Source organism: Petromyzon marinus, unplaced genomic scaffold (genome assembly GCF_048934315.1).
Source record: "Petromyzon marinus isolate PM22_M1 ecotype Great Lakes invasive population unplaced genomic scaffold, UKy_Petmar_22M1.pri1.0 PM_Scaffold_5, whole genome shotgun sequence".
In the NCBI taxonomy this organism is placed as follows: Eukaryota; Metazoa; Chordata; class Hyperoartia; order Petromyzontiformes; family Petromyzontidae; genus Petromyzon; species Petromyzon marinus.
This window is the reverse complement of record NW_027423501.1, coordinates 3,533,393-3,560,371: the sequence shown is the minus strand read 5'-3', so window position 1 is coordinate 3,560,371 and position 26,979 is coordinate 3,533,393. Positions and strand designations below refer to the sequence as shown.

Below are 26,979 nucleotides of genomic sequence, written 5' to 3'. Positions count from 1 at the left end.
CAATCCTCACCTGAAGTCTTGCCCTCACCTGTCTCAATCCTCACCTGTCTCAATCCTCACCTGTCTCAACCCTCACCTGTCTCAATCCTCACCTGTCTCAATCCTCATCTGTCTCAACCCTCACCTGTCTCAATTCTCACCTGTCTCAATCCTCACCTGAAGTCTAGCCCTCACCTGTCTCAATCCTCACCTGTCTCAATCCTTACCTGTCTCAATCCTCACATAAAGTATAGCCCTCACCTGTCTCAATCCTCACCTGTCTCAATCCTCACCTGTCTCAACCTTCACCTGTCTCAATCCTCACCTGTCTCAATCATCACCTGAAGTCTAGCCCTCACCTGTCTCAACCCTCACCTGTCGCAATCCTCACCTGTCTCAACCCTCACCTGTCTCAATCCTCACCTGAAGTCTAGCCCTCACCTGTCTCAACCCTCACCTGTCTCAATCCTCACCTGTCTCAATCCTCACCTGTCTCAATCCTCACCTGTCTCAACCCTCACCTGTCTCAATCCTCACCTGTCTCAATCCTCACCTGTCTCAGCACTCACCTGTCTCAACCTTCACCTGTCTCAGCACTCACCTGAAGTCTAGCCCTCACCTGTCTCAATCCTCACCTGTCTCAATCCTCATCTGTCTCAACCCTCACCTGTCTCAATCCTCACCTGTCTCAATCCTCACCTGAAGTCTAGCCCTCACCTGTCTCAATCCTCACCTGTCTCAATCCTCATCTGTCTCAACCCTCACCTGTCTCAATCCTCACCTGTCTCAATCCTCACATAAAGTATAGCCCTCACCTGTCTCAATCCTCACCTGTCTCAATCCTCACCTGTCTCAACCTTCACCTGTCTCAATCCTCACCTGTCTCAATCATCACCTGAAGTCTAGCCCTCACCTGTCTCAATGCTCACCTGTCGCAATCCTCACCTGTCTCAATCCTCACCTGAAGTCTTGCCCTCACCTGTCTCAATCCTCACCTGTCTCAATCCTCACCTGTCTCAACCTTCACCTGTCTCAATCCTCACCTGAAGTATAGCCCTCACCTGTCTCAATCCTCACCTGTCTCAATCCTCACTTGTCTCAACCCTCACCTGTCTCAATCCTCATCTGTCTCAACCCTCACCTGTCTCAATCCTCACCTGTCTCAATCCTCACCTGAAGTCTAGCCCTCACCTGTCTCAATCCTCATCTGTCTCAACCCTCACCTGTCTCAATCCTCACCTGTCTCAATCCTCACCTGAAGTCTAGCCCTCACCTGTCAATCCTCACCCGTCTCAATCCTCACCTGTCTCAATCCTCACCTGAAGTCTAGCCCTCACCTGTCTAAATCCTCACCTGTCTCAATCCTCACCTGTCTCAACCCTCACCTGTCTCAATCCTCACCTGAAGTCTAGCCATTACCTGTCTCAACCCTCACCTGTCTCAGCACTCACCTGAAGTCTAGCCCTCACCTGTCTCAACCCTCACCCGGCATCAAAAGTACATAGCATCTGGTTGGCTTGAAACAGCTCAAAAGGAAGATACAACTCATACCACGAAGGTATTTCGACAGGAGGATTTGAATAATTCTTTAATTCAGGGTTTCCAGACAGTCCTTGCGGTCCACCATCAAAACAAAGCTCCTCCGTGTAGCTTTCACAGACTGTTGGGACAAGTTCTCTTAGCGAATAGCAGCAGCTATGAAGGGCGGCACACAAGGGGGTGGGTGGTCAGCACCAAGCTCGATGGCCTGTCTCCCCCAGTGGGTGATGTTTACTACACACCGCTGCATCAGGTACTCGTTTGAGGCTGAGTCGACCTAGGGGAGGCCCAGGATGGGTTCAGATAATCGTCATTGGTGTTGGAGGCCGTGAGCGGGAGTCGAACTTGGGTTCGCAGCACAGCGTAGTGCAAACCGCTATACCACCGCTATCCCACCACCACCACCACCCTCCTCCGTATTTCTGCATTGACCAACTTGTTTAATGCAGAGTAGTACTTGGAGGGCTTTTGCGACCAATATTATTCGTAATAAAGTATTTATTTTGGTTTAGATCGCATTAATATATAAATATTGTGTTGTTAAACCCATCACCACCAGATACAGCCAATGAGTAGGGATGTGTCACGTGCACAATTAGTTACTGCTTCAGCAGTAAACCGGTTGTGTGTCTGGAGAGTAAACTCACGACGTTTATAATTCGAGTACGACGTTTTTTTTCCGTTGGTGATTAGAACAACCAGCTTCATCAGGCGAATTGCCAGAATTGTGAAGAAAGTCTTCCTGCTTCCGGTCTTAAATAGAGTAAAGGTGACTTTATCATCACTGTGAGCTTTTCAGATCAACAGAGGGGGGTTTACTGTATTCACATTCAATGTATTGTAATCATATTGCAATATTTTGTAATCGTATTATAATGTTATTGTAATCATATTAAAATGTATATATACTCATATTATAATTTGTATTTTAAATAATTACAGATCTGCCGATTGGGAAAGAAGAAAAAATCGTTTCGTAATTCTAATCAGGGAACAGGGAATCTTATCTCGTGTGCTGTATCTACAGACAGCGCCTTAGTTCAAGGTGCTTCTGATAGTTTAAAAAGCAGTAACAAATATGCAACGTTCTTGAAACTAAACTATAAATTTGTAGTGACATTGAATGAGTCACTGTAGCGCGTGCCGCTGGGAGATTGGTCGACAGTGGAATGAGGGGTAGCAGCCCGTTCTACCAGCTGGACCTGTGGGCAAGGCACGGAGCCCTCTGGGGGATCCAGAGGTCGTGCGGGGCCGAGGGTGGAGCCTGGCCATGCTGGGCAGGATAAAAGGCGAGCTCCGACTCAGTCGGGGCTGCTGCGGTCTGGAGTGGAACTCGTCGTGCCGTTGTCGTCGTGATCTTCGCCCTCTTCAAGCTGTGGGTCTGGCAGTGGGTCTGGCAGCGTGTTGCCTGTCCCGACCCGGTATATAGTTATCCCCTAAGGCTGTGAAGGCCGGAATAAAAGAGAGTACCGCCTACTAGTGTCTGTGAATTAGTACACCACGTTTTTTAAAGAAGCGACCTGGCTATCACAAATGATAGCTCAACGAAGTGGCTTATCATCATCATCATCACCACGTAGAAATGTATATCAGCCAAATACTTTAAACGTGTGACGTTGATTATGAATGTTGAATGGAAAAAAAAATTGGGAGGACCTACAGGGAGAGAGACACTGCAAACTCCAAATATAGAGCAGGCGTCGCCAGGGTTCGGGATCGGAACCCACGAACCTCCTGCATACCAGGCGAGGTAGTTAACATCTCCTTAACCACCACGGTGCCCAATAACAACACAAAACAAGAGAAGAGGGAGGATGAGGAGGGTGGGGGAGGGGGGAGGAGGCAGAGGGAGGAGGATGAGCAGGGATGAGGAGAAGGGAGGAGGATGAGGAGGATGAGGAAGGAGGAGGAGGGATGAAGAGAGAGGAGGAAGGAGGATGAGAAGGGAGGAGGATGATGAAGAGGAGGATGAAGAGGAGGAGGGAGGAGGATGAGGAAGGAGGATGATGAAGAGGAGGATGAAGAGGAGGAGGGAGGAGGAGGATGAAGAGGAGGATGAAGAGGAGGATGAAGAGGAGGATGGAGGAGTAGGATGAAGAGGAGGAGGGAGGAGGATGGGGAGGGAGGAGGAGGGGGGAGGAGGAGGATGAGGAAGGAGGGATGAAGAGGGAGGAGGAGGATGACAAGGGAGGAGGATGATGAAGAGGAGGGAGGAGGATGAGGAGGGAGGAGGATGAGGAGGGAGGAGGACGGGGCAGGAGGAAGATAAGGAGGTGGGGCGGAGGATGAGGATGGAGGTGAATGGAGGAGGAAGGAGGAGGAAGAGGATGTGGAGGGAGGAGGCGGGAGGCTCACAGAGAGAGAGAGAGAAGAGAGATGTTTCCGGTTTTCTCGTTGATCACCCAGAGGTAGCGACGACCGCCAGCGCCCGAGCGAAGAGCAGCGTGAGCAGGAGGGAGCACCACGGCACGGGAGCCAGCGAGCGGCTCGCCATCGCCGCGCCCTTCGCCGTCGCAGTGCCGGCACTGCTGCTGGCGGTGATGGTGGTGTTGGCGATACTCGAGGTGCTGGTGGTAGTCGTGGCACCCGTGGTACTCGCGATGCTGGCGGTGCTGGCGGTGCTGGCCGTGCTGGCAGAACTCGCAGCACTTTTGGTGCTTTCGCTGCTGGCGGTGCTCGCGGTACTGGCGGTACTGGCGGTAATCGTGGTAGTCGTAGTGTCTGCGGTACTGTCGGTGCTGGCGGTGCTGGCGGTGCTAGTGCTGCTGGCGGTACTGGTGCTGCTGGCGGTACTGGTGCTGCTGGCGGTACTGGTGGTAATCGTGGTGCCCGTGGTGCCGGCAGTGCCGGCGGTGCTGGCGGTACTCGTTGGACTGGTGGTAACGGCGGTGATGGCCGTTTGGTTGTATCCTGTCGTTCCAAGATAAGACGCATCGTTATAACGCGGAACGTGTGTGTGTCTGTGACGTGTGTGTGTGATGTGTGTGTGACGTGTGATGCGTGTGTGTGACGCGTGTGTGACGCGTGTGTGACGCGTGTGTGTGACGCGTGTGTGTGACGTGTAACGTGCGTGTGACGTGTGTATGTGTGTGTTCACGCACCTGCAGTCATGACTTGAGCCGATATCACATTCCCAACCCACACTCCTTTCGACTGGACAATGGTCGCACTGTCACAAGGGTAGATAAATCAGATTAAAGATCATCAACATCATCACCTTAACTAGGCGAACCTAGACTGGCACTGTGATCTCGCATCAAATCTCCTGTTACCAAACATGGGCTCGCAGCTAGGATATTAGCGACGGTTTGGGTTAAGAAAAAGAGGCTTTCGATTTTTGCTGAAGATGTTCCGTTTGGTCTCTGGCTGGTGGTAGGTGCGAGGTTAAGGAGAGGCTTTTTGGGACGGAAGGGCCCATGGCGAGAAGGGAGGGCAGCTGAGCAGCCCTTCGTAGGTGTGAGACCATGCGGTGTGCATGTGTAGAGGAGTAGTTGCGGACATGACGTCACGCTTGCCTCCGGGGGTGATGGTGTCACGGGAAGTGACGTCATACGCGCCCGGGTGTGGGATGACACACACATATCGACGCACACACACACATGGACTGTCACACAGACACATTGCCATACACACATCGACTGACACGCAGACTCCCACAGAACATAAATGGACTCACACACGCACATAGAGGCACACACACATGGACTCACACGCACACATGGACCAAAAAAGACCCACACAGAAAGAAATGTACTTACACTGACTGACATGGAGCGACGCACACACAGCGACTAACACACACGCACACTGACTGACACAAAGACACAGACATATCGACTGACACATACAAAAACATGGACTTTCACACACACATGGCCACAGACATGCACATCGACCCACACACACACATGGACTTAGACGCACGCATTATTTTTCGATTTAAAGCTTTCGTGACTGCAATGATTCATCTTCTTTGGTTCTTTCGGTAAAGTCACGTAGAATGAGAATAAAATAATAAATTGATAAAATAAAATAACAATAATATTCTCACGACGTTTCGGCCACAACACAAGCGGCCTTCATCAGGTGAAGGGAGCGAGACTGTCTGGTAGGACAGCGCTGGAGTGAGAGAGCCACGTTCAGATCACGGCTTTTAAGCTGTGTGAGAGGAACAAAGAGCCTTGACGAAGGAATTAGCATAAAATTTAGCATTGAAAAGGCTGAATGATTAGCTTGTGACTGGTCACAGAAATAGCTATGTTAAAAGTTAAAGCATACACATCCGCAGAGGCACCCATTGTTAAAAGGAATTAGCATAGAATTTAGCATTGAAATAGCTAAATTAAGGCATTTGCTTGTAACTGCTACAGAAATAGTTACGTTGAAGTCAGAGCATACACATTCACCGAGGCACTTAGTACAAATCAAAACAGGAGAATTTAGCATTGAAATAACTAGGCGAATTTAGAATTTAGCACGCATTATTGTTGTGAAAATAAGTAACTTAATTAAAAGAGTAGTTTTCTACACACGCAGACGACGCACACACATGGACTTACGCACACACACATCGACTTACGCACACACACATAGACGGTATGCACTATCACTTCAGCAGTGCATACCGACTGTGGTGATACCTGCTTTCACTACAGCAGTGCACACGGACTGTGGTGGTACCTGCTTGAACTACAGCAGTGCAAACCGACTATGGTGGTTTGTGGTATCACTACAGCAGTGCCTAGTGACTGTGGTGTAACCTGCTATCACAAAGGCAGTGCATACTGACAGTGGTGGTAGCTGGTATCACAAGAGCAATGAATATTGACTGTGGTGGTCCGTGCTATTATTACAGCAGTGCATACTGTGGTGGTACCTGCTTTCCCTGCAGCAGTGCATGCATACTATGGTGTAAGCTGCTATGATTACAGCAGGGCAAGCGACAGTGGTGGTACCTGCTATGAGTAGAGTAGTAGATGCTGACTCTATAGCAGTATATATGGACTGTACAGTAGTACATGCTGACTCTATAGCAGTATATATCGACTCTACAGTAGTACATGCTGACTCTCTAGCAGTATATATAGTGACTCTGTAGCACAAAGTACTCAAGTGACAGAGTATCATGGTGTGGCCGTGAGCTCGACCGAACGCGCATGAATTGGCAGGGTCCGCTCCCCCCACGCAATTGTCGTCAGTTGGTACGGTCGAGCTCGCGCAATAAGTAAATAATTAAAATAAGAATGTCACTAAATGGCTAATTAAACTAATTAAAAGTTGACGGATGGGAAAACGGAATAGCCTATTCCCATCGTGGGGCTTGGGGCGTGCCACCCATCATTTTTTTTAGTACAAAAACCCCACCGTCTGAGAGCCAAATCCCCCGCAAGCGCGCGTGGACACTTTTATATATACTAGCGGTAAGTACCCGGCGTTGCCCGGGTGAAAAATACCCCCACGTAGGTATATATACCTACACACCCTACATACAACAGAGGAAGTAGTATCGATTGACTCTGTAGTTGTATCTACTGACTGTACAGTAGTATCTACTGAGCCAGTAGTAGCTACTGACTGTGTAGTAGTATTTAGTGACTGTAGTAACGACTGACCGTAGTAGTATCTACTGGCCCTACAGTAGTATCTACCGACTCTATAGTATCCACTGACTATAGTAGTAACTACTAACTCTATAACAGTATCTACTGACTGTATAGTAGTATCTACTGACTCTATAGCAGTAGCTACTGACCGTAGTAGTATCTACTTGTAGTAGTATTTGATGACTGTAGCAGTATTTACTGACCGTAGTGGTATATACTGTTTTAGTATCTACTAACTTTACATAGCAGTATCTACACACTCGATAGCAGTATCTACTATCACTAAAACAGTGCATACTGACTGTGGTGGTATCCTGCTATGACTACAGCAGTGCATACCGACTATGGTGGTTCCTGCTATGATTACAGCTTTCAGTACAGTAGTACATGCTGACTATCTATCTTATGTATGAAAGGGAAATTTGTGAATGTGTCTGTTCAAAATGTTTAGCATACTTGCCGACATGCAACCAACTTATATTATCATACACTCACTCACACAACCACTAACCCATTCACTCATCATACACTAATTCCCTCATCATACACTCACTCATCATACGCTGACTCACTCACACATCATACACTCACTCACACAACCACCGACCCATTCACTCATCATAAACTGACTCACTCACTGATCATACACTGGGAGTGTCATGCTGCCAGCTATGGCTGCAAGTTTGGTCGTAGATGTTATTTATATCATTTATTGTTAAATGAGAATCACAGTTCCTATGATTACTGTTGTTACATTATTTTTATAGTTTTATTTTGGTGATTAAGAAAACATATGGTTAATCTATCTAATGGTTGTTATTGTTTGACTTGCATCACACTGGGATTTGAGCATACAGCGTTGTAATACGTTTTTGTTTAAGATTTGCTGGTTTATCCAGGATGTTTCGATTCCTTTGCGCGAATTAAAGAATCGATTCTTGGCGCGCTCGGGTTTAATTTTATTTTAAATTAATGAGTTATCTTTTCATTTGTATGTTATGTTTTTAAGATTTCAAATATATTTCCCGCTAGTAGCAGTATATATCGACTCTATAGTACAAAGTCCTCACCTGACAGAGTGGGGTGGCGAGGCCTAGTCCCGTGCAGAGCCTCCGGCCTCGCCTAGCTTGCCCGGCCGGCCGAGGCTGTGGGCTGGGCCGCTTACCCCCCCCCCCCACCCCCCACGCAACAAAAATACTGTCTGATCACTATAATTTTTGTATCTACCGACCCTATAATAGTAAGTGCACATATTGGGGTGGGGGGGGAGAGAAGAGGATGTGAAACTGATGAATTTACGTCAGCGTTGCGTGTACATTTTTTTGCATTTTCAACGTGAATGAGAAATTCCCCCCACCCTCCGGCATCTGTGCGTTGCCAGGGGCAACTCGTGTCAGCGTTTCGCGCATGCGCAACAGCGAGCCGGGCGGCAAAAGTAAATAAATAAAGACAAATTGCACAAAAACGCGATTTGAATCACTTTAAAGGTGACAGATGGGAAGACGGAATAGCCTATTCCCACCGCGGGGCTCGGGGTGTGCCGCCCGGCAAATTTTTTTCGACGTTAACCGTACGGTCCGAGAGCCAAATCCCTCGCAGGCGAGCGTACGCAGAGGGACAGACAGACAGATGGACAGACAAAAAAATGCCTTTTATAGGTTAGGAGAAAGAAGATTGGCAGATTCACGCAACATGATTATTCACCAATGACTCTCATGCGCAATATAATTTCACACGCGTTTATGAATCACCTCGTGTACATTAACCCCTCTGGGACATTGTCACATTACCCCTCCCCAGGAGTCCGGGTAACCACCGGGTGAGAACCACTGGCCTATAGCAGCAGCGGTGAGACACAGCCACAGAGGAGGAGGGTGCTGCTGGGTCTCTGGTGCCAATCAAATTCAGGGACGGAGCATCGAAGCGTGGTTGGTTCGCATGTTCCAACACAGACACGATGCTTGGCAATAGGCGTCAATTTTGGTGTTTGAATATCTTAGAAGGGTATGTAAGGTGTGCGTAGCCTTACAAGGGACACTCACACAGAGTAGCCAGTGCCGTCCATAGGGGTGGGGGGCGGGGTGTGGGGCCGGGGCAAACCCCACCGTGCCTTGCCGACGCCTTCACATGAGACCAAGGGATTAGTCTCTCCATAGGGATGGCTCTGGGTGAGGTACTCACACAGACACCAAGGGGTGAGTCTCTACCTAGGGATGGCTCTGGGTGAGGTACTCACACAGAGACCACGGGGTGAGTCTCTACCTAGGGATGGCTCTAGGTGAGGTACTCACACAGAGACCACGGGGTTAGTCTTTACCTAGGGATGGCTCTGGGTGAGGTACTCACACAGAGACCAAGGGATTAGTCTCTACCTAGGGATGGCTCTGGGTGAGGTACTCACACAGACACCAAGGGGTTAGTCTCTACCTAGGGATGGCTCTGGGTGAGGTACTCACACAGACACCACGGGGTGAGTCTCTACCTAGGGATGGCTCTGAGTGAGGTACTCACACAGAGACCACGGGGTGAGTCTTTACCTAGGGATGGCTCTGGGTGAGGTACTCACACAGAGACCACGGGGTGAGTCTTTACCTAGGGATGGCTCTGGGTGAGGTACTCACACAGAGACCACGGGGTGAGTCTTTACCTAGGGATGGCTCTGGGTGAGGTACTCACACAGAGACCACGGGGTGAGTATTTACCTAGGGATGGCTCTGGGTGAGGTACTCACCCAGAGACCATGGGGTGAGCCTCTACCTAGGGATGGCTCTGGGTGAGGTACTCACACAGACACCACGGGGTGAGTCTTTACCTAGGGATGGCTCTAGGTGAGGTACTCACACAGACACCACGGGGTGAGTCTCTATCTAGGGATGGCTCTGGGTGATGTACTCACACAGAGACCAAGAGGTTAGTATTTACCTAGGGATGGCTCTGGGTGGGTTACTCACACAAAGACCATGGAGGACGCGGATGATGCGGGTGGAGCGACCCAGGTGAAGGTCGCGTTCGTGAGGTTACCGGCAGCATCGCCCTTCGTCACTGTGGTGTTGGTGGTGCACTGCAACGCAAAGAGGGTTGGGGAGGGGGTTATGCTGCTGAGCTGGCGACCGGTTTGACATGTAGTGTCTCATCAGCAGCAGAATCAATCTCTGCTTGGACCAATGCTGGTGAACTGTCCAGATGTTCATAGGTAAGGTCTGGTTTCGACATTCAGTGTATCATCAGCAGCAATGTTGGTGGAGGGAGGGGCAGAAGGGAGGGCGAGGAAGATGGAGAATGGAGAGGGCTTAAGATAAATAGGGGGAGGTGGAGTGAGTGGAGGGTGGGGGGAGGGGTGGAGTGTAGGGGAGGGTGGTCGGTGGAGGGTGGGGAGGGTGGGGGGGTGAACAGAGGGTGGGGGATCGAGAGAGGGAGGGTGGGAGGTGGAGTGAGTGGAGGGTGGAGGGAGGGAGTGATGAGGGAGGACTCTCCGAGTCGGGATGAATGGCCAGGCCGTGAGCCCACGATGTGGCTGGGGTATAGGTTCGAGTCCCGTTACGTTGGCGGGGAACGTGGTGTTCGCCGGAAGCTTCTCGAAGGTGCCCACTGGGAGCATGGAGCTCACGTCCCTCGTCTGCAGCAGGAAGTTCTCGAACGTCCCCTCGATAGTGACTACAGGGCACACAGAGAATCGTAGACTAGCACAGAGACCCATAGACTCACACAGACCCAAGACTCACACACAGACCCACACAAAGACCCCACAGATATCCCTCCAACTCACATATGCTTTGATAATATAAGGAGGTCATCGATGTATCGATTTACGAACCAGCTTCTATGATTTTTTTCATATTTACTCTCGACTTACGAACACCCGCATTTACGAACCAGCTTCCATGATTTTTTTCATTGACTTAAAACGCTACTCGCACTTGCAAACTAAACTGCGGAACTGTTTTGTTCAGCAGAGCGATCCTTCGCGAGATGTAACGAGTCAGCCTCGCGCTGAGAGTGTCCGTGTGTGTGTCTTTGTGCGTGCATGCGCAGACTGACTGGGACTCGCAAGTGCCCGGGGTCCTCGCCGCCTACCGGATGGCCCTTCACGCATCCACGGGCTACTGGGCCTTCTTTTTAATGTTCGGCAGGGAACACGACCCCCCCATTGAGGCCCAATTAGGTGTCACACCTTACATGGTGAAATTTAGCCTTGAGGACTCCATGCGGCTTACCGTCGATTCTCGAATTGCGGGTGAAGTTGAAGGCGGATGTGGTGATGGAGTAGGTGAGGTTCGTGCTCGCATTTGACGCGTTCCCGCTGATGTTCAGGCTGCTGCAGACATCCTGGGCACGCGCAGCCTGAATGGCCATGCAGAGTGTGAGAGCGGAGACCGCCACAGCCACGCTCATCAGCGCAGCCATCATATCTCTCCTCTCTCTCTGACTCTTTCTATCTTTCTCTCCCTGTATCTTTCTTTATCTGTCTCCTTGTCCCTCTCAGTCTATCTCTCCGCCTGTCTGTCTCCCTGTCCCTCTGTCTCTCTCTCTCTGGCTATCTATCTCCCTCCCTGTCTCTGTCTCTCTAACAACAACCAATCTGTACTCCCACCCAACTGAACTTTCGAGACGCTGATTGTTTTGTTTTAGGACCAACAATGCGACTCGGCCATTAACTGGGCAGCGGCTACAGAATAGAAAATAAACAAAATCTCTGAAAATGTTTTTGTCTTCTTCTTAAAGTACGTACATTTGTGAAGACTTGTCTGCGTGTTCACTGTGAATGTAGCGAGTGAATTGGGGGCTGTGTCGGTGACAATGTAGCAGCAGCAGCCTGCTCTACTGCTGTTCTACTGCTGCTCTACTGATCTACTGTCGCTCTACGGATGCTCAACGGCTGCGTGACGATCGCTGCTGCGGTGCTAATGAAGGCACAGGGAGGTCTCTCGCTGCTTCACAGCGGCAGTCGATTGGTGATCAGAGGGACCAGGCCAGCAATGGGATATAAAGGGGGTAAGTGGGGGGTGAGTGGGGGCTGGTGAGGGAGGGAGGTCAGTGGAGGGAGGTCAGTGGGGGGGGCAGGTATGTGGGTAGAGAGTGGGAGAGTGAGCCAAGATTGGATATCAAAGTCGTAGACCTAGGAGTTGTACTACTAGTAGTAAGTAGCAGGAGTAGTAGATATTACCTACTAGCAGTAGGTATTACTACTAGCAGTAAGAAGTAATACTTACTACTAGAAGAACTACTACTAGTAGTAGTAGGTATTACCTACTACTACTAGCAGTAGTAATACCTACTATTGCTAGCAGTAGTGTAGGTATTACCTACTAGCAGTAGGTATTACTACTAGCAGTAAGTAGTAATACTTACTACTAGAAGAACTACTACTAGTAGTAGTAGGTATTACCTACTACTAGCAGTAGTAATACCTACTATTGCTAGCAGTAGTGTAGGTATTACCTACTCGACTGCTAGTAGTAATACCTACTTCTAGTAGTAGAACTACTAGTAGTAGTTACTACAACTAGAAATGGGATAGTGAATCGTAATGTGGTACAGAACTTCCTACTAGTAGTGTTACTAGTAGTAGTACTTCTACTAGAGATGGGACCATTGCGCATCTAGACTGTACAACCATCCGTGTGAAAAGTAAGTGGGTGTTCTTGATATATTAACATATATCACCTTATCTATGGGACCCTTTTTTGCCAGTAGTCAAAAATTATGAAAAATAAAAAATAGGTAAAGTCACGTAGAAGGGAAACAATAAAATAATAAAAATAAAACATTTTTACCAAAAGAACCAAGAATATAAATCCCTGCAGTCACGAAAGCTTTAAATAAAAAAATAAAAATAGGGTTTACCATTTTCCGTCAAGAAAACAGGAGTTGTGTTCAGATGTTAAAAACAGCAAAACATCAAAATACCTTCATCAGAATACCTTCATCAGAGCGGGTTTGTTTGTATGTTTTGCCACAAGTACCGTACTTGTGTGCTTAATGCAGTACTTGATGCCTTGTAAAAAGCGTGTTTCTATTTGGTGTTTGAGAACATCTCAACACAACTGCCTGTTTTAGTGCCAGAAAGGGTAAAAAAAGCCTATTATTTTCCATCATAGATCACCTGGTCCATTATTCTTAATGTATTTAATAGTTGTTTATCATATATATGAAAAAAATAGTCATATTTGTAAACGATATCTGTGGATTATTTATGTATTGAGTGCACGTGAAATAGATTATAGCCAGTCAGGGACGCTAAACGCTTGGGCTGCCATCTGGCGCATGAATGTTCGCTGCGTGCCAGTGCTTGAGTTCATTAATCACCAGAAACATCACGGCGAGGTTACCGTGCAGTAACGTGGTGCTGGGATTGGGTATCGATAAGTTGAGTTGACGGTTAATAGTGAAAGAACGTACGGCGGATGGGGCGCGTGAATCGTGGCGTTAAGTGCGGATTACTCATTGTTTTTTTCGGTAAAAGTCACGTATGTAGAAATACAATAAAATTATATATAAAAAAAACAATCACGACGTTTCGATCACAACGCAAGCGATCTTCATCAGGTGTCAAGAACAAATCACGGAGGTAAATACAACAAAAGATGAGAGATGAGAATTCAACAAACCTGAAAAAACATTATGTGAAGCACATCCAGTCAGGCCAACAACACAGTTAGACACTTCCTGGCGGACCACGAATTTCAGAAGAGTGTTAAATTTCGTGTTCAACCTTTGGATTGCACATACCAGCATAGATAGAATGAAAAATACGAGGTACACGGTCAGTAGAAATACATATACAAGTCCACCAAGAGGGAAGGAGGGAGGAAAGACGGACAGGGAGGCAGAGAGAGGGGGGGGGGGCGGAGGGATGAACAGAAGCTTAAATAGAAAATACGGTTGGAGGGGGGGAGGGGCCAGAGCGAGAGCGACAAATCAAACACGCACATCTTACACATACAAAACGGCAGCTCAAAAAAGACCACCTCTTGTTAATACAAAACGGCAGCTCAAAAAATGACCACCTCTTTTTTTTGTTTTAATATAATTTTATTTATGTCTACATACGTGACTTTGCCGAAAAAACCAATGAGTAATTTTATGCAGTCACGAAAGCTTGAATACTTTGTTAAGTGCGGATGTTCGTAAGTCGGACGTTCGTATCTCGGGGATAATCGGGCCTCTCACCGATATTACCTTCTGGGAATTACATTTGCAATACTTTCAATTCCTCCTCCTCCAGTGAGGTAGCTGGGTAATTTATAGGGCTTCTTGACAGCCACAGCATTGTCCTCTGAGCCATCGTGGCTGAGATCCTGGTTCAGAATCCGGCTTTCAGCCACCCGTGACTCAAACTGGCTGTGACACGTGGCCTGTCGCCATGAAGTAATATGCTTTATTATTACACCAAACACGACTCCCTCCTGCTCCCCAGTGCGTTCCTTGTTTGTTTTTCGGACTTATTTTGACCACGAGACGTATTTGCTGAAACGTGCGCATGTCTGTGCTAGGGGAGCGGTAGTGTGGTGGTTAGCGCTGCGCTAAGAATCCGGCAGACACACGAGTTCGATTCCCGCTCACGGTCATCAACACCATCGGTGACGATTATCAAAACCGGTCCTGGACCTCCTCCCCTAGGTCGACTCAGCCTCAAATGAGTACCTGGTGTGGTGTGTAAACATTGCCACTCGTGAGACAAAGGTGGCTGAGCGTGGTGCTGGCCACCCAGCCTCCCGTATGCTGTTCTGGCTTTCATAGGTGCTCGCTAACAGCGCTTGCCCCAACAGTCTGTTAAGGCTATATTTACGCGATCTAACACCCCCCAAAAAAATCTGGATTATGGATATTGGTCGCGAAAGCCTCCATGTTAAACTAGTCTGTCTTTGATCTTTCCATCAGCATAGCAGAGGATTTCTATACAAACAGTACAGTACTGTTAAAGGCACTCTTCACCACACACAAAGTTTTCGCCTCAATGAACCACAATATCTTGTTCTGATCTCGTCAAGCAGCTATAAACCATCATCACGGGAACTCTGCTCATCTACGCAGCAACGGCGGCTTCTTGGCTGGCCATCGAACAAAGACGGTCACCTCATTGTGCGCTTTTAGGTGCGTTTCTGCGGCCTTCTGGAACGCTCTTCCACCCGGAATTAGGAAGCTGCTTGAGCTATGCACTTTTAAATCATCATCTAGATTGACAAACTCATTTCTTTATAACTGTTTTTTTGTGTTGTCATTCCCCACACACCATACGTGTATACAATATACATATATAGTGTACTTACCTGTATAGACGGAGAGGCAGTCAGACACATGCGTGAGCATGAGGTTGACCGCGGAGCCGACGAGCAAGATGGCTCTCTATTGGCTGAAAGAGTGCACCGACGAATAAGCTCACTTGCCATTGGTGGAGGGAGACAAATGACATCAAACGTACCTCCCGACGCAGAAGGTAAGAGTGTCGGAAGGTGTGCGCAGCAAATGGGGGATGAGAAGAGGTGTGACGAGGAACGAGAGGAGAGAAGTGATTGGATGAGAAAGAGAGAAGAGGATCGGGGAAGGCTCAGGGTGCTTTTGATGGTGGAAGTTGTCATGAACGCACTCTGCAGGAGATAAAATATTTTCACACCTTACAGTGGTGGCAGCGGCGGGATCGACTACAAGATGTCTCACGTTGGTTGTAAACGAAACCCCACCGAGACTCCAGCAGAAGAAGAGGATGGGGCAGCGGCCACCCCAAGTGCTCCGGGCTGAAATGGCCCGGAAGGCCGACTATTAAGAAGCCCGTTGGCGGCCACATTCCACGAAAGGGCAGGGCTGAGGTGGCAAGCCAAAGAAAGAGAGAGATACGTTGGATACAGAAGGGAACCAGTCAAGCAAGGGGACTGCCTCTAGAGGCGAAGGGACACAGATAGGAGACGCCACAACCAGAACCACCTCCAGGATTGCCAGAAGAACCACGTTGGTCGGGCGGTCCTTGCAAGGGGTATCGTGTCCACCATCACAGGTCCAACCACAGAGGCTACCGCGCTACCCAGGGAGAATCCCCAATTGGAGGGAGAACTGGGAAATCCCTGTCTCTTCCTCGAAGAGAGCAAGTCACAGCAGGTGATTATACCTGTGAAAGAAGAGAGGGAGTCACCACAACAGTCACAGAGGATGGGCAAACAAGGACAAAGAGGAGAGGCAAGTAGGAGATAGCCATCTCCAAGTGAAGAACGTGGAGACCATGGAAGGAGGGCCCGGACTCACAAGCTGGGTCCACTGAAGGAGTTTATGATATATCAAATCAAGTTTGAGTTTATGGCGGCGAGAGGCGACTGGGGCGCCTTTGTATGGCGATTTTAAGCATCCTACAAGAACCTAGACTGGTCAGAGGAGAAGCCACTGAAGGCCCTCCCCACTGTCATCGATAACAATGCCTTGCCCATCTTCTCAACAGTTCCAGAGGCAAAAAGATTAATGCTGATGGACGCTTATAAGGAGATGGCCGAGGTGTTTGACCCGCCATCCAGTGTGAAGCGCCAGTTCCAGAACTAATCAAGGAAGGAGTTGGAGTCTCCCTCAGTGTACTGCAGTGCACTCCTTTCTCTCGCCCAAGCCACCTTCCCACGACTGGATGATGCAGCCCGGGACTCCTTGGTAGCAGAGAGACTGCTAGCGCTAACTCAACAGATGGAGATATATTTTCCGATAGTACCAGAGGAGGCTCAAACGTTGCTATGGATGGTGAAGTGTATCAGGATCCAGGGGGATATGAAGCATTCAACAGCAGTGGTTGCATGCGTAGGAGAGGTGGAAAATGGGCCGATAGTCCACGACATGAACCACCGGGAACCAGATCCTCCGTAACGTCTGAGCCAGACTCAGCGACGACATTGGGAGCAACTATGGAGAGAATGGTAGCGGCTATTCAGGAAATCACAGATTTCAACCGGGGGCCAGGACCGAGGTCGCGGAGGTGGATACCGAGGTAGAGAGAAAGAACAAACTTCAACCATATTCTTTGGGTCTTTCGGTAAAGCCACATAGATAGACAAAAAATATTACAAATAATAACAATATCACGACATTTCGATTGCAACACAAGCAATCGTCATCAGGTGAAAAATACAGCGGGAAAGCTGCTGAGGTAGGAAAAATACATGGTGGAAGAGCTGCTAAGGCAAGATGTTATAAAGGTTTGAGATGGGTGTAGCCCAAGGGTCAGTGGGCGGGGCTAGAGATGAATTTTGCATGTAAATGTAATATCGGAGAAATCTTGACAGTGTATGAATAAGATCGGAGAGCTGAGCCATATACATTACGCCGAAGTTGTGGGGGTGGCCATTGAGTATGAATAAGCTCTCCGATCTTATTCATACTCTTTGTCAAGATTTATCCGATCTTACATTTGGCCAACCCTCACAGGACAGGTTACATTGTGGTGCCCCTAAATTGGCTTAAAATTGTATGGGCGCAGAAAGAAAAGGTTCCCTGGGCCAACCGCAATGAGGTACAACTCGGAGGGGAGAGCGGAGGACGGAATATTGAGCAAGAATAGCGTGGGAGCCCTTCCAGACAAATAAGCAACGGGGGGTTGCCGCCACCCGCTGCGCCGCAACCGCCACTGCGCAGTACTCGTGGAGGGGGGGGACGGAGGGCGGGCGCGTAGACAATGGGTCGAGGCGTAATGGAAAATAACACTCTAGGTAAGGGCGGGGCATCGGTTTAAAAAAGTCGAAAGGTAGGCGCATGATTGGCTGTGCGGCGCGATGTCCCCCTTTGAAGTTTAAAGAACAAAAGTAGGGGCCCCGGGACAACCGGACCGCCAGCGAGTGCTGCTGCGAGACAGTGATTGGTCAAGTCTTCGCTCGTCCTCCTCCCTCCGACTCTCTCAGCATCCCTGGGACGCTGCGAGTCCAGATATGTGGTAGGACGTTTGTGTAACTGGGTTCATAGGCAGAGTTAGGCCAGGCTCTCCTCGCGAAATATTCCTCCTCCAGGTAGTGTGTATTGGCGCCATTAATAAACTTTAGTTCAGAATATCGGTGCAGTGTGATTTCTGTGGGCGTGTATTACAACACATATGGCCGCCGTTGTTTGCATGCGTTTACGACCTCGGCGAGGGGTTGATAATTTGAGCGTGTGTGTGGGACGCGCGTGTATTGCAAGATATACGGCCGCCATCGTTTGCGCGTGTTTACGCGCGTGTGTGTGTGTGTGCAAACGCATGCCTGCAGCGCCGCGTGAGTAATTAGGGCAGGGGGCGGGGTGTGATACGCCTGCTCGCCGGCTCTTGCGCGTTTACACATCAAAAATAGAATTAACAGTGAGGCGCGCGCGTGTATTAAAGCATGAACAGCCGCCGACGCGCACGCGTGTGGGTTAAATTGATCGCCGCAGGGGCGCACGCGTGCGGCGAGGCATGCAAACATAGTCCTACTGCCACCGTTCCTTTTCCGTTAGCGTTAGCATTTGTATGCAAGCGGATTAGGGCTTTGCCACGGGGAGGGGACGCGTGCATATTCATACAGCCCTTTAGCATTAGCCTTTGTGTGCACGCGGATTAGAGCTTAACCACCTGGGGGGGACGCGTGCATATTGATACCGCCGCCGTGTCCGTTATATTGATTGATTAGCGCCGGCCTCTGTGTAAAACACGCGCCAGCAGGGGCGCGCGCGTGCACGCCACCTCGTTCGTTCATTTTTGTGGTGTATGTGGGCGATTCGGAGATAACCCCGGGTGGCGGTGAGCCAGCCAATTAGCGATGTCCTTCAGAGAGGGTGCTGGCGCGGGGGGGCCGGTCACCCGATCGGCGGGGGCCCGTCAAGGGGTGGCCGACGAGAAGGAGGGGAGAGTGGAGGGCTTGGACGTCGCGCCCCTCCCACTCACAGGGAGCGGGGAGGTGGGCATCAGCCCCCACAGAGTATGCATGTTCTCCCCATGGTCAAGTGCATTTTTTCTCCATGTGCTCTTGTACCCCCCACGCACCCCACACATTAAGAATCCACATCACGCATTTAGATAATTTAGCTGGTTAATATTTATATTTTTGTTGAGCGATCGTTTTGTCGGCACGTCACCACTGTGTTGTCCCTGCAGTGATGTCATTGGCGTGTCACCGCCTGCGAGTGGCACGGTGCGCGCCAGTGAATGGGAATGATCAGAATATTTATTTACGCTGCAGGAGGAATCTGATGAGCTATAAAGCTCTTTGGTCACAGACGTCCAGTGGGGGCCACGGGGTCAGAACGCCACAACAACAACACCACACAACACCGCAAACACGATAGCAGTGCAAAGTACAAGGTAGGTAAACAAATCACCAATGAACATACAAATACAGAAGACTCTATACTCCGCCTACGGTTTGCGGATTAACCGCGAACCTGAGATTTTGGCATAAATGAAAAAACTCATGTTATTTTTTCTTAAGCCCAAACTAATAATCTAAAAACAGTTATACATTGTTATTAATCGAAATCTTTACTACACGTCACGTGCTTAAACTGAACAAATATGTTGCTCCGGTTGATCCGAAATCCACGTGATCGCCACTACAGTTCAATAGTTGCCATATCTATACAACAGTTGGAAAGAGTTTGATTGATGTTGATTGGCGTGGCTCTGCTGTCCACTTAGTGGGCCGAGTATTTTGCTGCGCGGGAGCAGGAAAGTGTTATTATCACGGAGCACGCGCATTCATCAGTCGATCATTCAGTCTTAGTTCTAAATCTAAAGAGAAGCAATTAAAATCGTCTGATGTATCTACATTTGTGCTTTTTTGGCATAGAGATGCTCGAAAAATGTTTATATTTTTCGATTATCCGCGATTTTGAACTATCCGCAACCGTCCTCCCCGTTATTAGCGCAGATAAAAGAGAGTCCACTGTGAAACTAAACTTTCCCCTATCCTGAGAATAGGGTTTCCCCTTTTTTCTGGCAACAAAACAGGTGTTGAGATGTTAAAACACCAAATTGAAACCTTTTACAAGAAATCATGCCTTTTGGCGTCCTCTGGTATAACACCGTTTGGGACTATGCTCAAAACAGAGCTGTCTGTGGTGTGGACCAATCAGTTTCAAAGACAATACATATATTATCAGTATTTTTTGTTTGCATTCTGACCACAAGTATTGTGATTAATACAGAGTTTTGTGTTTTAACATCTCAACACCTGTTTCGTTGCCAGAAAAAAGGTAAAACCTATTTTCGTATTTTGGTACTGGCAAAGGAGGTCCTATGATATCCCCCTATCCTACCAGGCAAAGCCCAGCGACACGATTGTCATCAATCAGAGTAACATCTCTAGATTTGAAGCTTTTGTGACTGCAAGGATCCATACTCTTTGGTTATATTCGGTAAAGTCACGTAGGTAAAAAATAAAACAGAAATTCACGACGTTTCGGCCACAACACAAGTGGCCTTCATCAGGTGAAGGGACCGTACTGTCCAGAGGACAGCATTGGAGTGAAGACAGCCAGGCCCCAGGTCGTGTCCTTTAAGCTGTGTGGGAGGAAACAAAAAACGCCTTGACAAAGGAATTAGCATAACAATGATGTAGAGGACCGGCACGGGGGGGGGGGGAGTTTACAAATGTTCGTGTGAAGGGAAATAAGCTGCTGTGAAAGTTTGGGATACAGCAGCTTATTTCCCTTCACACCAACATTTGGAAACTCCCCCCCCCCCCCCCCCATGCCGGTCCTCTACAACATTTTATGCTAATTCCTTTGTCAAGGCGTTTTTTGTTTCCTCCCACACAGCTTAAAGGACGCGACCTGGGCTTGGCTGTCTTCACTCCAACGCTGTCCTCTGGACAGTACGGTCCCTTCACCTGATGAAGGCCACTTGTGTTGTGGCCGAAACGTCCTGATTTTTGTCGTCTTATTTTTTACCTACGTGACTTTACCGAATAGAACCAAAGAGTACAGAGTAACATCCCAATTTCTGACAGCCTAAAATCGGTACTAGCTAAATGGTTGAATTTCGCAGTCACCCCTAAACATATCCCAGTGGATGAGAAATCTCCCAGGTCGACGTAGCCCTCAAAGGCTTGGGACACATCCCGACTGACGTTGCTAGAGCTGAAATTGCCACCATCCTTAAAAATGCTAAGAAACCCATTAGTAACATTAGCAAAGACGAGTGCTTTGAATTCGCAGAATTGAAAAAGAGGGATGATATAGTCATCCTCTCGGCCGACAAGGGCAATGCTACTGTCATCATGGATAAAATCACATACAACAACAAAATCCAGGACCTTCTTAATGATGGCAGCTACACCAAAATCAATAAAGATCCTACTAACAGCCTGACTACAAAAACCAACAATATGATTACCAGTTCGACTTCTCTAATCGAACCAGTCAAACGGCTCTCCCTAAAACCTTCCGCTGCTAGACCACCCAGATTCTATGGTTTTCCTAAGATCCACTTCGGCCCATCGTTTCCACTTTCAACTCACCTACCTACAAGCTGGCCCGTTTTCTGTCTGATACCTTGCTTCCATTCACTGGCAAGACATAACTCAGCTCACTTGGTCTCTCTAATCAAGGGCATTTCACTGTCCCCAGATGATTTTCTCATCAGCTTTGATGTTGTTTCTCTGTTCACCAAGGTTCTTGTGCCTGACACCTTAGCAATAATTGAAGATTTCGTCCAACATGGACTGAACCCTGATGTTCCTACTCTGATTAGGCACTGCCTTACCAACACTTACTTCACCTGGAATGGTACTTTGTACAAACAAAACGAAGGTACCCCCATGGGTCTCCCCTTATCACCAGTGATAGCAAGTTTTTCATGGAGAAATTTGAAACAGATGCCATCCAGACATCCACCCTACGTCCTTCCTTGTGGAAGAGATGTGGATGACACTTTCGTCATTTGGCTACATGGCCTGCCAGCACTGAACCAATTTCTCAACCACATTAATTCCATACACCCATCCATCAAATTCACCATGGAAGTGGAGGATGGTAAGCTACCATTCCTGGATGTTTTGTTTGAGAAGAGACCTGATGGCTCTTTGTGACACTGTCTACAGGAAAGCCACCCACACAGATTCCTATCTGAAACCTGATTCCCACCACCATCCGGCACAGAATAATTCCCTCATCAAAACACTACACCATAAGGCCTACTGCATTTCTGACCAACACCACCTAGCCAGTGAACTGGAACGCGTACACCAGGCCGTTAAGATGAATGGATATTCGGACCGCATTATCCGCAAAGCTGTCTCCAACCATGGAGAAACAACACCCTCAGACGCCGATCAAAACCATCACGTTACCGTACATAGCAGGCATTACCAAAAAGATTTACAACATCTTAAACAAATACAGGTTGGGGAAACGAAACATCATATCTTGGACTGTGTTCGTGAGCACAAATCAGATCTGAAACACGGCAGAACTAACTCCTCCGCCGTGGCTGACCATTGCTATAATGCTGTGGGCTCTCATGATATTATTTTTTCCGAGACCAAGGTGCTCTGCAAACCTTCGGGCTACTATCAAAGGTTTGTTCATGAAGCCATCCACATATAGAAACATAGACATAACTTCAACTGAGAAGATGGATACAAATTGAGCAATCATTGGAAGGATGCTATTAACCAGGTAAAACCTTAACTGATTTATAGTTTGCCTTCATATCCGCATCTCCAGTTTCTTCCGCCTCCTACCCCCAGCTCCGCTCACTTTCCAGCCCCGCATTTTGTCGTGCTTGCAGCTCCCCACTCTCCCTACCCCACACCCCCACTCTTTCTATCTCTCCTCCCTGGCTCCTCCCCCCTCTCACCTATATAGCCTCTTGTTACAAGCAGCCCTTTTGCCCACTTCAGCAATTGTTTCTTGCTGTGGTTGTCCCACCTGATGACAGAAGCTTGTGTTGCGCCCTAAACATCGTGATTTAATTTATTTTATTTTATACCTACGTGACTTTACCGAAAAACCAAAGAGGATGGATCCCTGCAGTCACGAAAACTTCACATCTCGATATGTTGCGTCATTAAACCCGCTACGGCCACCATGCGACACACAGGCCAATTAGTAGGAAGGTTTGTGCCACGTAAAAACACAAACGTGCACAATTAGTTACAACTTTCAGAACTTAACTGGTGTGTTACAACTCTAACTGTAAATGTTGTAGTGGGGTTTACTCTCCGACACAAACAGGTTAGTGCTGAAGTGGGAAACTAATATTTATGCGATCTAATCCAAATCCCCCTGCTTCTATGATAGATAAAGATATACACAGAGACTCGCAGAAAGCGCATTTTGGTGACTCTCTACTCGATGCTTCCTGAAGATGATGAGAGCACTTTCGTCATAATCAGAGCACTTTCAGATGCTGCATACACTACACCATTCACTACACTCTACGATACACTGTTGAATATATGCCTTTTCCGAAAACTTATATTAAGAGCGATATTTCCTATTTTTAATGTAAAAAGTTATAGATCTGAATTTAGCGAGACATCTCCTCCCTTGAGACAACAAAATGCCAAAAGGAACCCCCCCCCCCTCTGCCTCGCCCACATAAAATACATCTGGAGGTTAATGATTCACAAGCTTGGCTTAGGAAAGTCGTGAAATGTAATATAAACAAAACAGTGGCGAATCATAAAAGAGAGAGAGAATATGGAGAGAGAGATTAGGGAGAAAGAATAGCATGTCAAAGTTAATGAGCTTTTATCACCGCATGGTGTTTTCTTGGGGTTCTTACGTTTTTTTCGATTTTTAGTGTTTTTTAGGTATATGCTTTGGTTTTTAGTAGTTTTGGGGTTTTTTAAAGTTTTTTGGTGTTTTTGTCCTTTTTTAGTGTTTTTTTCGTTTTTTCATGTTTTTTGGGTATTTATTTCCGGTTTTTAGTGGATTTAGTTTTTTTTCAGTATTGGTGGTTTTTGGATATTTTTTTCGGTTTTTAGTGTTTTTAATTATTTTGCGTTTCTTGTGTTTTTTACGGCATTTGGTTTTTTCGGTTGTTAGTGTTTTTTTGGGTATTTTTTCGGTTTTTACTGTATTTTGCTTCAGCTTTTGGTGTTTTTTGGGTGTTTTCTTCTGTTTTTTTTACGTGGTTTTGTATTTTTTTAGTTTTTGTTGGTTTTTTTTATTTTCTTTGGGTTTTAATTTTTTCAGTTTTTAATGTTTTTAGTTTTTTAGTGATTTTCGGGTGTTTTCTTCTGTTTTAGTGTTATTTGCGTTTTTTTGAGTTTTTGGTGTTTTTTTCGGTTTTTGATGTTTTAAGTTTTTTCGGTTTTTAGTGGATTTCGGGTATTTTTTTCTGTTTTTAGTGGTTTTGGTTTTTAAATTGTTTTTGGGGTTTATTTCGTTATTTGGTGTTTTTTCTTGTATTTTTTTCAGCTTTTTGTGGTTTTTGGGTATTTTCTTCTGTTTTTAGTTTTTTCTTTTTTAGTTTTTTGGTGTTTTTGGAGGTTTGTTTTGTTTTTGTATTTTTTTCGGTTTTTGTTTTGCTAATAACACTAAAAACAGAAGAAAATACCCAAAAAACACAAAAATCTGAAAACATAACCAAAAAACCACCAAACACCGAAAAAACGCAAAAACATTAAACACCGAAATAAAGCACAAGAAACACAAAAAAATGGAAAAAAAAACTCAAAAGAGACCAAAAACCAAAAAAACACAAAAAACCCCAAAACCCCAAAAAACACTAAAAACAGAAGAAACCCCCCAAAAAACACTGAAAATAGAAAAAATACCCAAGAAACACAAAAAGATGAAAAATACCACAAAAAACCGCAAAAAAGCACAAAAGAAAAAACCGGAAGACCACTAAAAACCGAAAAACCCCCCAAAAAACATTTAAAAAACGAATGAAAACATAAAAAAACGAAAAAAATACAAAAAACACCAAGAAAACTAAAAAAATACGTAAATAACACTAACTACAGAAAAAATACAAAACACAAAAAAAACCTCCAAAAACACCAAGAAACGAAAAAAACCCCCAAAAACCGAAAAAAATAAAAACACTAAAAACAGAAGAAAACACCCGAAAACCACTAAAAACCGAAAAAAAACCCAAAACATTAAAAACCGAAAAAAGTACAAAAAAATGAAAAAAAAAACAAAAAAACACCAAAAAACTCAAAAACACCCAAAAAACGAAAAACCCCCAAAAAACACTAAAAACAGAAGAAAATAACCAAAAACCTGAAAAAATACCCACAAAACACGAAAAACCGATGAAAAACCCAAAACCGCCAAAAACAGAAAAAAACGCAAATAACACTAAATACACAAGAAAACACCCGAAAACTACAAAATAACGAAAAAACCCCAAAAAACATTAAGGGTTAGGGGTTAGGGTTAGAGGTTAGGGGTTAGAGTTAGGGGTTCGGGTTACAGTTATGGCTAGGGTAGTTAGGGTTAGCGGTTAGGGGTTAGGGTTGGATTTGGGTTATGGTTTAGGGTTAGGGATTCGGGTTAGTGTTAGATTAGGGTGAGGGTTTAGGGATTATGGATAGGCTTTGGGTTAGTATGATATATATAGATAAAAAATGGGACATTTCACGATGAAATGTTCAAGTAAAAAAAAATTGACATCCTAACCGATGCCGTTTTTAGCCAAAATAAGCCACATTTGCACAGCTTTATTTTCAACCCCGGAGGACCCGGATAAAAATCCACGGGTAGAGAGAGAGACACAGACTTCAGATATACAGCAGCAGGCATAGTCAGGGTCGGGATCGAACCCACGTCCTCCTGTATACCAGGCGAGGTAGTCAACATCTCCTAGCCACCGTGGCGCCCCCTTGTGAAGGCGATGATGGTGGTGGTGGTGGTGATGATGGTGATGATGGTGGTGATGGTGATGATGCACCACTGCACTGCGGCTTCTGACGCGCTGAATGCGAGATTACAGTCTTTGTCTGCATTTACATCAGCCATGCGGACGAAGGGACTAATAGAGACCCATAGAGAACCATAGACTCATAGAGACCCATATAGATCCATGGACTCATAGAGACCCATAGAGAACCATAGACTCATAGAGACCCGTAGATATCCATAGACTCATAGAGACCCGTAGAGAACTATAGACTCATAGAGACCCATAGAGATTGATAGACTCATAGAGATCCATAGGGATCCATAGACTCATAGACCCAGAGACATCACAGCGATGATGATGTGACATCGTAGTCGTTGTCTCTGCACCTGCATCAGCAGCCTCACTGAAAAAGAGAAGCCAGTAGGGAGCATTGATTGCTGCTGTGTGGTGTAGCCTAGTGGCAGCCGTCCCTGTGCATCAGTCTGCTGCCAGTAGGCAGGGGGTGATGACTGCTGCCGCTGTGTGTGTGATCTCGCCTGCTGTACATTTGGAGTTTGCGTCTCTCTCCCCCCGTGGTCACGCAGATTTTTCTCTGGGCCCTCCGGGGTTTTCCCCTCCACATTTAGAATCAACATCGCACGTTCATAGAGTAGTTGGCTGCTGATTTTTTTACAAATTAGCAACGTAGCTCAGTGGGCTTTACCTGGTAAAATAAAAAGAGTTCAAATAATGTAATACATTACACTGATGGTGGTGTTAATGATGATGCTGGTGATGATGCTGCTGGTGCTGATAATGCTGATATTGATTGTGATGCTACTAGTGCTGATGCCGGTAAACCTCCTGGTGCTGCTGGTGATATTGGAGACGATGCCGCTGGTGGCTGTGAAGCAGCAGCAGAAATCATCTATCCAGAGAATCCCAACGGACGCCACCGTTTACTCAACGCTCATCCACGTGTTACAAAAAACGCTTTTATTGTTTTTTCGCGAAGTCGCAGCTAACACCGCCGCCACGACACGTGGACTCTCAACAGTGGTAGCTGACACAACAGTGGTCAAAGCGGTAACCACGCGCACACAC

At 46.9% G+C, this 26,979-nt stretch overlaps 2 protein-coding genes across 4 annotated transcripts in view; both read right to left on the bottom strand.

Annotated features, from left to right (window-relative positions):
* Positions 1–1,540: 1,540 nt before the first annotated feature.
* Positions 1,541–15,875, bottom strand: LOC142923424 (uncharacterized). The gene is made up of 5 exons (XM_076064519.1): positions 11,336–15,875; positions 10,663–10,775; positions 10,073–10,182; positions 4,620–4,687; positions 1,541–4,428 (listed from the first exon to the last, which is right to left on the bottom strand). The coding sequence occupies exons 1-5, from the start codon at positions 11,526–11,528 to the stop codon at positions 3,917–3,919; spliced, it is 996 nt and encodes a 331-aa protein (XP_075920634.1). The 5' UTR covers positions 11,529–15,875; the 3' UTR covers positions 1,541–3,916.
* Positions 11,354–26,979, bottom strand: part of LOC116956826 (mucin-2-like) — a 36,271-nt gene continuing 20,645 nt past the window's right edge. For all 3 annotated transcript variants that reach the window (XM_076064517.1, XM_076064518.1, XM_076064516.1), the window contains one exon: positions 11,354–11,462. The gene's annotated coding sequence lies outside the window, so the exon portion shown is untranslated. The remainder of the gene's footprint in view (positions 11,463–26,979) is intronic.